Raw genomic sequence first — 13,919 nt, 5'->3', positions numbered from 1 at the left:
CACAAATGGGGTTCAACACACTATTTGTAAGTTTCTCTCAGAATGTCCTCTCAGTTAAAAAAAATCCATCATCTTCATATTAAAGTAAAAAACTGTTAAGCAATGTTTAACTCACAGGATTACATTGCTCAAACGCATATACTTGATCCCAAATACTGTTGACGGATTTTTAATTACTACTACATGCTTTGAACATGGACCTAGTCAAACAAACCATTTCAGATTTGAACTTCAAGTAAAAATAAATACATAAAAATACACAAACCTTATTTCTGCCAAAGATAGATAGTATTATGCACTCATAAACTCATACTTGAAACAGATTGGAAATCGTGTTCTAATATTTGAAAAAGTTAAAATAAACTGTAAGATTTATAAATTAATGATAATGCATAATAATGTTCGTCTAAATAGTTTGCATCAGGTCATACACTATAAACCTCCTTGCAGCCATTATATATACTAATATCGTTCGGTGAAACGTAATATGTTCAAGTGTTGTTAGCGTGCACAGTAGTTGCAATTATGGTTGGAACCTACGTAAGGAGCTCCACAGCTGTAACAGAAAGCGTTGCCACACCTGAAATACAAAATACAAGAAAATTCTTTTATGTATTATGAAACATATATGTAGGTATCTGAAACTGAAACGTTGACACGACTTTAAAATTTCCCACCTCTTTTATAGTATTGCAACCAGATGAAATAATTAGATTTGAATCATACTTATGAACTCTTTACAAGCTAACAAATACTATAATGCAAAGACTGTCAAACTAAAAGGCATAACAAATGATGAAGAAAAAAAAAAGATGTTTCAGATACGTTTTCCAATCTCTTATTTGTCTTCTTAAAATCATGTAATACGTTTCGGTATACTCTAAACCCTAAGCAAATTAAAAACACCACTGCTAGATAACTTGAATTATTGAAAACAATAATTAAGTGGTGGAAGTTAAAGAGTAGCATGAAGAATGCAAAACAAAATCATCAATAACCATGGTCCTTAATATCAACCGACAAAAAAACCTAAGAATGTGACATCTAAACAGAGCAAGGTCAAACGTTGGTAGAAAAAATTGAAACCCTGAAATTGTGTGTAACAAACTGTTTTAAAGATGTCCTCAGTTACTAACGATACTATGCATCACGTATGACATATTTGATCCTTTTCTAGTTGCTAAAACTTGATCCACTAAAAAAAGAGAGAAGACACAGAAGGTTGTTCATGAACCATATATGCCAGTGCTCTGCTCTCTACAATTTACACTTCCAATTGAAGAATGATTAAGCAACAACATAAGAAACCCAAAATTTCAAAGTTTGCATAAAAAATAGTACAAAAATATATATGCTGCGGAAAAATAAGCATATTTCAAGGTTCTAAAATACGATCTAAAAATGTTATTTTGGCCTCACCCTCATGATCTTTTGACTCACCCCAACCATATTTGTCCCCAACATCAAGGTTCGCAACCATGACAGCGCTTTAAGTAATTAATTTAGCAAATAAATCAATCTCCAATTATGCGTTTAAAATACATAATAGAATATATGGTAAATATAGAATTAAATGCATGTTTACTTTTTACAAATTTAAAATTGATATTTTAGTCTCTGTAATTTAAAGAAAGTGTTGATTTAATTCTTATACTCAAAAAAGTTTCAATAAATCTGTCAAATTTAGTCTGTTAAACTGAAATGATAGTTCGTGTGAAATTGCATGAAGGTAGAAGTAGAAGATCCGTGACCTGCATTTCATGTACATGCAGCCCTGGGATTTTGCGACGTAAAACCTACAACTAGGGCACCTCTTCCACTGCATTTGCTTAGCGAGGTTCATCAACATTATATCCTCCATCTCTCTCTCGTTGGCGTTCAGGTTCTGAAACTCCTCGCACGATATCTCATGATGCCACGGTACCCTACATAGGGCACAGAACAGCCTCCTACAATTGGGACACTCGCACTCCCTAATATCACCGTCTTCGCCCTCGCGAATCAACAACACAGAGCAATCCGCGAAGGGACAGTAGAACTTCTCTTCCGCTGAAATCACAGCCTCGCACAACGCCTTCCCCCACCGATCAAGGGCCCCCGAAGGGAGAATCGCGCGACAATCATGCGCCTCCAGCAATCCCCTGCACCCAGGCACAGGGCACCCGATGTGGACCATGTTTTGTTGCAGCTTCGATTCCACGTACAGGGCCACGCAGTTATTGCAGTACACGTGGCAGCATCCGGGGATGCTGAAGGAGTCGCTTGCGGCTTTGGTTTCCACGCAGAATTCGCAGAGGAAAGGAGCAGCGTTGGAAGAAGACTCTCCCTCGACCTTCTGGAGCTTCGCGATTCGCGGCTTGAAGTTGAGGATGCAAACGTCGTCGTCGTCGGTGTCGGTGAGATCGATGACGTGGGAGGGGGTGGAAACGGCGTCGTAATGCTCGACGGAGATGGCGCTTGACTTGGTGGTGCCTCGGAAGGAGATCGGCGTGAATGATTCGACGTCGACCACTTCCGCGGATGGGGGAAGTGCGAAGGGAGTTCTGTGCTTCTTCCTCTTCAGCGCAGACGACGACGTCGTTTCGTGGCGGTGAGGCGTTAGTTTCATCGGCGGTGGGGGTTCGGGATTCAACATATGGAAACGGTGTGGTTTTGGATGGTTGAGAAGTTGAGTGACGATGTTGGAGAAAGTCGCAGAGGGACACTTCGAATTCCACTTCACTCCTCACTCTCCACTTTGCTTGCTTATTGTGTACGTTTCTCAACCTTACTAGATTCCCAACATTTTAATTTTTACACCTGTTCTCAAAATGAAGTTTTATTATTATTATTATTATTATTATTATTAACGGAAAGAAGAATGGAATATTTCATTTAACAAAAATCAAGTCTTGAATTTGGCAAATTTAAATTTGAATGTAAATTTTAAGTGTTGTTACTTCTTAATTCTTACTCCATTTTTTCTTTGTACTCAAAATTGGATTTGTTACCTCGTGAGATTATTTTGATAACCTGTATAATATAATAGTAATATGATATCATAATTTTTTTCATTATGACAGTTTTTATAAAAATTATATTCATTTTTATATTGTATAAATTAATAAAATTATGTTTAATTAATAATCGATAAATTTTCTTTTTTACTAAAATATCAAATATGTTTTTTTTAAAGGATTCTTTTATTTTACCTTTTCCTTAATTTTATGAAAGAAAATTAGAGAATAAAAAAATTAAAATAATTTTCTTTGCACACAAAAATCAATTAGGATAAAGTAATGACATCTAATAATGAGAACATGAGTAACAAAAGTATAAATAATTTTTTTCTAATTTGTTATTTAATTTTATTAATTTGTATAATGTATAACAATTAAATTTTATAGAAATCCAATAATAATTATTAATTATTAAAATATTTTGAAGGGAAGAAGTTGTTTCTTTTATATTATTTATCAATTTATAAATTTTTTATCTATTTTTTATTTATTTTAACATATTTGTTTATTTCTAATTATATTTAGTAACATATTATTTTATAATAATATTTAAATATATATATATATATATATATATTAATTTAGTCAAAATATTTTAAAAAAATTATTTTTTTTACATAAAATATATATATTTTGCAAAAATCTAATACTGTAATAGTTAGATTAAAATATTTTTTATCCAAATCTTCATTATATGCTAATTTTTTTATTTTTAATTTATTTTATAATAACATTTATATATAAAAATATTTAGGAGGGATTTATTTGAGAGAAGAAATATTTAGGAGAAGGTTATTATAGGGAAGAAATATTTAGGAGAGAGTTATTGCAAGAAAGTTTTGGAGGGAAGAAATTGTTCCCTTTATATTATTTATTTATTTATAGATTTTATATATTTTTTCATGTAAAATATTTTTATATAATTATTTTCAGTAGAAATTTAACATTAAAATGCACATTTGATATATTTGTATCCAAATTTATACATTTTAATAATTACTAAAAATATTATCCAAAGTTTTTATTTTATTTTGATATAATATATAAATAATATCAATTTTATTTCTTTTATTTTGATATATTTGGAGGGAGTTTTGATAAAATATTAATTCGTTAAAAATATTATTTTTGTACATTGAAAAAGAAGTACATTTGTTTGTTTTAATTATTAAAATATTTTTATTAAAATATATATATATATATATATATATATTTAGTAATAATTTATTTTATATTATTATGTAAATCTAATAATGATTAATAATTATTAAAATATTTTTATCCATTTTTTTAATTTTGATATTATATATATATATATAATATCTATTTTCTTCTCCTATTTTGATATATTTGTTTATAATGTATATATATATATATATATATATATATATATATATATATATATATATATATATATATATATATATATATATATGTTTAGGAGAGAGTTATTAGAGGGAATAAATATTTAAGACATATACATTGGGAGAAATTATTGGAGAGAAATTTTATATCTGTAAAATGTAGTAGTTATTAATATTAATTTTATACCTTTTTTTTATAAATTGGTTAATTTTTGTATTAGTTATTTATTTTATTTTTATAGTAATATATATATATATATATATATATATATATATATATATATATATATAATTATTTTGGAGAGAGTTATTGGAAGAATAAATATTTAAGGCATATTCATTTGAGGGAATCTTTGAAGGGAAGATTTATATGTGTGAAATGTAATAGTTATTAGTATTGATTGTTTTTTATTAATTGATTAATTTCTGCATTAGTTTATTTTATTTTATTTTCATAATAATATAGTTTTGGAGGGAATGAAGTTATCTAAAATTTTTAATTATAAATTTTTAGATAATTTGATAAAGTTAAAAAAAATTGTAGTTGTGGCTTAAAGTTTATGACTCAGGATTTATGATTTTGGGGTATAGGATTTTAGAGTTCAGGGTTTTAAGATTTTGGTTTCTGAGTCTAGTTTAGTGACTTTAAATTTTAGATATTTTGATAAATTGAAAAATATTTTATAATAGAAATATCTTCTAGTGAAAATAATTTATAAATTTTGTAATTATTCTGATGATTATTTTTATATTTAACATATTTAAATTTTTAAATAATTTGATAAATTAATTTTTTATAATAGAATTATCTTTTTGTGAAATGAATTTACAAATATTCCATAATTATTCTAATGATTTTTTTTTTGTAATTAACATGTTTAAATTTTAAGATTTAATAGATTAAAAGTTTTATAATAGAATTATCTTGTAATGATTATTTTTTGAAATTGACATATGTAAAATTTTTAAATTTAAATTTTAGATAATTGATAAATTAAAAACCACTAAAAATAACTAAAGCATATTACTAAAAAGACTTTTAATTTTAATTTTTACATGTGACCTAATATAGAGAAATCTAATATAAATTTGTTAGCATATGTCTATTAAGAGTCAGTAATCACAATACTTTGTTTCTATTCATGGTATGTCTAGTTGAATAGTCAATTACTATTTCTAATATCCTCTTAAGTTCTTATTTTGCTGTTAAATATTTAATTAGGAAAGTTTTTATTCATGAATGTAACAAACTATCAAAGTTTAAAAAGGTAGCTTTATATCATGCATTGTTTTTATGTGATTCTCTTCTCCTTAATTCATACATCATTACCAAATATTACAATTTATAATTTATTCGGTACATCATTAAAATCACACATAAAAAAACAACATCATACCTTCAATTTATCAAAATCCATTCAATTTAATTTAATCCCCAATTCATATATCTCAACCTTAACCCTCAAATATACACACTCATCATTTTCATAGAAAAATAGAGCATTATATTAGTTAACAATTAGAATATTAACGGAATCATAAAGACATTCATACAACACAACATACATATGACCTACGAGGCTTAAGAATCACCCCCTACCCTTATCCCTTACATATGCACAGGAATTGATAATCCCTCTCCCTCTACTTGAAGTAATGAGTCTCAATAAGTGATGCCCCTCCGGTAGTGTCGTCAATTCATGCTTTCTCACACGACCTCCTCTAATTCTCCTCTTATGAGCTCTTAGACATTCAAAATAGTTGCAAAATTACATAACCCCTCTCTAAACTCTCCTATTTGATTTAAACTCTAGGTGGGGCACAGAGTCTAGCCTAAACGCTTTTGATGAGCTCTTCCTCTTTTATTTTATTAATAAAATATTTATATTTTTTCTAATTATTTTAATTCATTATTTATTTATTTATAAAAAAAAGGATGTTACATCAAATGCAAACCTATGTATGATTAAGTGTCGCATAAAGAGTAAAATACATGAACAAAATGTGAACATAAGATAAATATGGAGATGAAGATGGAAACAAAATGAATAGAAAGATTGATAATAAAGAAAGTTGATGTGACACCCTCTACCCCGCATACCATAACACGTAGATAACAAAATTTGAAGAACATAATCTTTCATAATTAAAATATCAAACATGTTCAGATAGTGAGTACTACATCCATGACTTAAACAAATAACAAAATCAGCAAAAATTACAAAGAAATAATGCTAAGGTTTCCAAAATAATAAGAACAACATCCTAATCTAATCCTATCTATGTCTCGATGTCACATATCCTATCAGAGCAAAGCCCAACATTGAAGCCTAAGCTTCGTCACCAACATCCTCAGCCTGATAGCCAAACACAAAAGAAAAGGGAGTGAGAAACATCTCACTCTGGCTCACGGTGTAGAAATACAAACCGAATAGTCAAACACAAACAAGACATGTATATGTACATAGCATAGATAGTTAACAACAATATCACATTCCACTCACCAAAGACATAAAAATCAAGTTAACATATAACATTAAAAATGCACATGTATTGGACACGGATTACATATTATCATGCATGTGGCGTCAGTAACACATCACATGGTGTATTACCGCTAGCAACACACGAGAGTAGTCTAGGAGTACATGCCGGGTCACACCCTCTGCGCACTCTCATTAGAAGGACATACTACCAGGGTCTAGTCGGGATAGTTAAGCCGCAAAAGATACATCCCATGCACACAATGGGCGAGACTGAGACTTACAAACCGAGTTATCCCCAAGGACTAATCTCCAAGCTTTTAGACAAGGGGACCTTCTCTAGCGGTGTATTCCATATTGTACTCTTAAAAACATTTATGCAAATGATGCATGTAAATCAAGACTCTATGCATTCTCATATCACATTATCATGTCTCATTATCATATAACATTATCATGTCTCATTATCACATATCCTCATATCTCACCTCTCATATTCACTTTTCACATTATCTCATCATATTCACATAGTCTCTACAGAGCACTTTAATTCATATCAAAACTTGTCTATCTGCAAAATTAAACACATATTCGTACATTTCATCCAACAAGGAACACAACAGAACAATCAGAAAGCAAAACAGAAAATATTCATATTTTGTCTGTTTCTCATAGGGTTCTCTCAGGAACCCACAAAGCACTCTAATTCATACAATAAACATTTAAAACAATACAATTTACTCATATAATTGTCTCTTCAAACAATCTCCTCTTACAATCATCAATGCATTCTCTTAGGATTTCCCATAGGAACTCATAGGAACACAAAGTCTGCAATTATAATCCAAACACAAACACTACTCATGTAACATCCCAAATTTTTCTACTAATACTACAAATAATTATTATTTATTTTTGTATTTATGAAGATTATTTCCTTATAATTATTTTGATTAATTAAATGAGTTTGATTGAATTTTTAAAGGTTTTTATTAATAATCATTTATGAAAATTATTTTGTATAATATTATTAATTATGATATTTAGACATGTTTTATTTGTCCAGAACGGGCCGTTCCAGATTCGGAACAGGCCGTTCTGGCGGCGACCTAATGCTTATAAATAGAACGTTTTTCACTCTCTAAAACTCATTTTTTCATTTTCTAATCTTCTTCCTCCTTTCTCTTTAAAGACGAAGGGGAACCTAGAGGGGGCAACCAACAAGATTCGGCTGCTGCTTATCGAGGTAAGGGGGGGAGTGAGAAACCTCGCTCTGGGTGTGGGATTGTATGCTGGGTAGTGGGATTGGCCCCCAATCCTGTGTTTGTTGCATTTTTTGTATGCTTATGTATGAGGGGTTTTTCCCAATTGTATCTGTTTTGCCTATTGTTTTCTTATATGTAATTAATCGTATGAATTGAGATTTTTATGGGTTCCTATGGGAAACCCTAAGGGAATGCATTGATAATTGTAAGAGGCAAATTTTAAATGTTTTCTGTTTTACCTTCTGAGTTTTCTGTTGTGTTTCTTGATATTTGCTGAGTGTAAATATGTATATAGTCTTGAAAATAAACAAGTTTTGATATGAATTAGAGTGCTCTGTGGGTTCCTGTGGGAACCATATGAGAAACAGGCAAAATATGAATGTTTTCTGTTTTACTTTCTGATTGTTCTGATGTATTCCTTGTTGAATAAGATGTATAAATATGTGTTTATTTTTGAAAATAGATCAGTTTTGATATGATTTTGAGTGCTCTGTAGACACTATGTGAATATGATGAGATGATGTGAAAAATGATGATTATGTGAATATGATGAGATGATGTGAAAAGTGATGACTATGTGAATATGATGAGATGATGTGAAAAGTGATAATGAGACATGATAATGTGATATGAGAATGAGAAATGATAATGTGATATGAGAATGCATAGAGTCTTGATTGACATGCATCATTTGCATAAGTGTTTTAAGGGTACGATATGGAATACACCACCAGAGAAGGTCCCCTATTGTAAAAGCTTTGGGGATTAGTCCTTGGGGATAGCTCGGTTTGGAAGTCTCAGTCTCGCCCATTGTGTGCATGGGATGTATCTTGCGCGGCTTAGTTATCCCGACGAGACTCTGATAGTATATCCTTCTAGTGAGAGTGCGCAGAAGGTGTGACCCGGCATGTACTCCTAGACTACTCTTCGTGTATTGCTAGCGGCAATATGCCATGTGATGTTTTACTGGCGCCACATGCGTGATAATATGTAGTCCGTGTCCATACTTATGCATTTTTAATGTTATATGATAAAGTGATGGTTTATGTCTTGGATGAGTGTGATGTTATTATTAACTTATCTATGTTATACTTGTTTTGTTTGTGTTTAGCTATTCGACATACATTTCTACACTATGAGCTAGAGTGAGATGTTTCTCACTCCCTTTTTTCGTGTTGTTTTGCTTTGACTATTATACAGGTGATCATCAGCGTGAGGCTGAGGATGTTGGTGATGAAGCTTAGGCTTCTATGTTGGGTTTTGCTCTGATAGGACATGTGACATCGGGACATAGATAGGATTAATTTAAGATGTTCTTATTAAATTATTTTGGAAAATTCAGTTTTATTTCTTTGTAATTTTACTGACATGTTATTTGGATTAAGTTTATGAATGTGAACTCTTTACCCTTACGTAGTTGGAAATTTGATTTTTAATGATGAAATTTTTTATATTTTTTATAATTACTATATATGTATGTTGGGGTAGAGGGTGTCACATTAAGTGGTATCAGAGCAGGTCGATCCAATCGACCGTGTGTGTTATGTGTTTATCACGAATCTGTTGTGTACTCTGACTATGTCTTGTTTGTTGTGTACTTTGATGATGTTTTGCTTTGATGATGATGATGTTCTTCTTGTGTTGATATTGTTGAGTTGGATATTGTTAAGTTATTTTGTAATTAGAAGAATGATAGTCATGATAGTGTTAGCTAATACCATTATGATCGCTCTTCTTCATTCTTATGATTGCTTATTTGTTTGATACTTCTTGCTTACGTAAGAAGTAGTGGTTGAGTGATATCGCTTGTGTTGCAAGCATATGTGCGAGTAGTGATAGACGAGATATTGTGCTAATCAACTAGAAACTATTGGGACCTTAGATTTGGGTGAGACATTGATTTATCGAGAGTTTACGGTTAATGGAGTTTCTAGAATCTATAGTTGTAGCGATTGAATCCAAGGAGGTTGTATCTGAGAATTGGAGTTTTGGTATCCTTGATGAGAGATTGAAATGTTGGTAAATTCCTTGAGTGTTGGTGTTGGCCTGTTAACCGTTTATGATTTAGGTAGCATGTGAGTTTTATTTTCTAAGTCTGTTGTGCTAAATATGTGAGTTGTTTTGGTTTAGGATTGTAGTGGAAAGCTTGAATATGAAGTTGAGGTGTGAGTTTGGAAGGGTTGAGGTATTTTTGTGGGCTTAGATATATTGATACACTAATGCTGTTTGGTGTAGAGGATATTTTCGCTGCAATTTTGTTGTGTCAGTATGAGTATCGTATTGACAGATTTAGATTTTATGATCTTCACAAAAGTTGTAGCCTTGGACGTTATCTTTCCAATGGAACTAGAATCAGGTAAAACGGAGGTCTAGAACTCTAGTTATAGCTACTTTGGTGATCAAAGGTCTAGCTGTAAGCGCTGAGTATATGTGCTGCGGTTTTTGAAATTTTTAGCTAAGAAGATGATCTTTTTAGAATCTTATTTCTTCATAGGAGTTGTAGCTTATTCTCTTAGCTTTCTTTTGAGATATGTTTGAGATCATTTGGATGAGTAGTACTCTCTGTGTGTTGTTTTCTTTGATAGTTGTTGAAAGGAGAAGTAGGCTGTAATAATGTTTTCGGGATAGTAGGCAATGCAAGGATAAGAATTTATTTGTTAAGATGTTTTGGGGTGTTTTCATGTGGATTGAGAGGTTGTTTAAGGTTGTATGATGCTATGTGGTAAAGGTTGTTCATGTACATACTTATGGATGGTATATATGAAGGTTTAAAGTAGGTATTTTAAAATGATTTAATATGCATGTATGTTGATATGTGGATAGATGACCTTAGGGATCAATTGGTGAATGTCGTGTGGTTAGTGAGGATCTTAGGGTGTGATATGATAATATTGTAGTTGAGGGTGGAGATATATCCAAGACGGTTGTTTGTTAAGTTATCTAAGTATTACTATTTTATTTTATTTTATCTTATTTTATTTTATGTATTGATTTATTTATTTATTTATTTTGATTGTATGAGATAAGTTTTCTAGTTCCTGTAAATTCCAGTTGAGGTAAACATGGATCTGTCTCAGGTAGAAGTTGTGTTTAAGTGGGGAGATATCTAAACCAGTTAGTGAGGGTAAGAGTTTTATGAAGTTAGCTTATTATTATTGAAGATTTATTGAAGGAATTTCTAAGATAGCATTGCCCTTAACTACGTTCATTAGGAGGAGTATTGTCTTTATGTGGGATAGTAAGTATGAGAGTAGTTCCAACTCTTAAGGCAAGATTGACTAATGTTAATATTATTGGATTTTAGTAAGCCTTTTGTGGTATATAGTAGTACTTATAAGATGAATTTGGATGCATTGTTGATGCAAGAAGGAAAGGTAGTAGCTTATGTTTCTAGGTAATTGAAAATTCATGAGAGGAACTACCTTATCTATGAGTTAGTGGTTATGATATTACATTAAGATTTGGAGACACTACTTATATGATTCTAAGCTTGAGGTATTTAACGATTGTTAGAGTCTTAAATATCTTTTGACCAAAGGAGATAGTTGGAATTTCTTAAGGACTAGGATTTTAATCTCAGTTGCTATCTGGGTAAAGGCAATGTGGTGACAGATGCCTTGAGTAGGATGATCTTTCATCTATCGTTTTGATAATTTAAAGGTTAAATTTGATTGAAGAGTTTAGAGATTTAAGCTTGATTTGTGAGCTTACCCTTAGAAGCATTGAATTGAGTATGTCGAAGGTGACTAGTGAATTAATGGATGAGATTAGAGGAGCCTAAGAGTTATATCCTTTCTTAGTGAACCAAGTGGAGAGGATTGGTAAATGTATAGATAACCCTTTTCGAGTGAAAGTTGATGGTGTTTTGTGGTTTCAGGATAGAATCTATGTGCCTAATAATCTAAAATTAAGGAAGATGATCTTAGAAGAAGGCAATAAGAGTACTTTTAGTATTCACTTAGGAGCTATTAGATGGATTAGGACCTTAGGAGGATGTATGAGAGTGGCGTAGCGGAAGCGTGGTAGTCTAAGGTGAAGAGAGGAGTAGAGGAAGTTGTGGACTTGTGTGTAGTATTCCAAAAGTCTAAAGTGGAACATTAGAAAGTCTAAGGCAGGAGACATATCCATTTTTATTTGCTTTAGGTAATTTCGGGGACGAAATTTTTAAAAGGAGGAGAGAATTGTAACATCCCAAATTTTTCTACTAATACTACAAATAATTATTATTTATTTTTTTATTTATGAAGATTATTTCCTTATAATTATTTTGATTAATTAAATGAGTTTGATTGAATTTTTAAAGGTTTTTATTAATAATCATTTATGAAAATTATTTTGTATAATATTATTAATTATGATATTTTGTTATAGTTATTATTTAAAGAAAATTATGTTTTAAATTGTATTGATATGTTATTTTAATTTGATATATATATATATATATATATATATATAAGTATTTATTTATTTATTATTTAAAAATTCTGGATTTTCATGGTCCCGGAACGGGCCGTTCCACTTTGGGAACGGGCCGTTCCAATTCGAGCAAACATAGGTAAAATTTTAACCCAGAACGGGCCATTCCACTTTGGGAACGGGCCGTTCCGGATGTGTTTTTAAAGGACAAAGTCTTGACTCAGAACGGGCCGTTTTGGTTTGGAACGGGCTGTTCTGGGAAAGATTTTTGTACATGTTCTATGTGCTCAAAACGGGCCGTTCCACCTTGAAACGGGCCGTTCCGAAAACCCCAGAACGGGCCGTTCTGGTTTTGGAACGGGCCGTTCTTGGAGAGGTTTTTAGACATGTTTTATTTGTCCAGAACGGGCCGTTCCAGATTCGGAACAGGCCGTTCTGGCGGCGACCTGATGCTTATAAATAAAACGTTTTTCACTCTCTAAAACTCATTTTTTCATTTTCTAATCTTCTTCCTCATTTCTCTCTGAAGACGAAGGGGAACCTAGAGGAGGCGACCAACAAGATTCGGCTCCTGCTTATCGAGGTAAGGGGGGAGTGAGAAACCTCGCTCTGGGTGTGAGATTGTATGCTGGGTAGTGGGATTGGCCCCCAATCCTGTGTTTGTTGCATTTTTTGTATGCTTATGTATGAGGGGTTTTTCCAAATTGTATCTGTTTTGCCTATTGTTTTCTTATATGTAATTAATCGTATGAATTGAGATTTCTATGGGTTCCTATGGGAAACCCTAAGGGAATGCATTGATAATTGTAAGAGACAAATTTTAAATGTTTTCTGTTTTACCTTCTGAGTTTTCTGTTGTGTTTCTTGATATTTGCTGAGTGTAAATATGTATATAATCTTGAAAATAAACAAGTTTTGATATGAATTAGAGTGCTCTGTGGGTTCCTGTGGGAACCCTATGAGAAACAGGCAAAATATGAATGTTTTCTGTTTTGCTTTCTGATTGTTCTGATGTATTCCTTGTTGAATGAGATGTATAAATATGTGTTTATTTTTGAAAATAGATTAGTTTTGATATGATTTTGAGTGCTCTGTAGACACTATGTGAATATGATGAGATGATGTGAAAAATGATGATCATGTGAATATGATGAGATGATGTGAAAAGTGATGACTATGTGAATATGATGAGATGATGTGAAAAGTGATAATGAGACATGATAATGTGATATGGGAATGAGAAATGATAATGTGATATGAGAATGCATAGAGTCTTGATTGACATGCATCATTTGCATAAGTGTTTTAAGGGTACGATATGGAATACACCGCTAGAGTAGGCCCCCTAGTGTAAAATCTTTGGGGATTAGTCCTTGGGGATAGCTCGGTTTG

The 13,919-nt window shown here is 31.5% G+C and overlaps 1 protein-coding gene across 1 annotated transcript; it reads right to left on the bottom strand.

Moving 5' to 3' along the window:
- Positions 1-307: 307 nt before the first annotated feature.
- Positions 308-2,765, bottom strand: LOC109788782 (E3 ubiquitin-protein ligase RSL1). The gene is made up of 2 exons (XM_020347605.3): positions 1,752-2,765; positions 308-580 (listed from the first exon to the last, which is right to left on the bottom strand). The coding sequence occupies exons 1-2, from the start codon at positions 2,633-2,635 to the stop codon at positions 502-504; spliced, it is 963 nt and encodes a 320-aa protein (XP_020203194.1). The 5' UTR covers positions 2,636-2,765; the 3' UTR covers positions 308-501.
- Between the last annotated feature and the right edge of the window lie 11,154 nt (positions 2,766-13,919).

The sequence above is a fragment of the Cajanus cajan genome, chromosome 1 (genome assembly GCF_000230855.2).
Source record: "Cajanus cajan strain Asha chromosome 1, NIPB_CcT2T_4, whole genome shotgun sequence".
In the NCBI taxonomy this organism is placed as follows: Eukaryota; Viridiplantae; Streptophyta; class Magnoliopsida; order Fabales; family Fabaceae; genus Cajanus; species Cajanus cajan.
The sequence above is the reverse complement of the archived record's forward strand: the minus strand, read 5'-3'. Positions and strand labels throughout refer to the sequence as shown.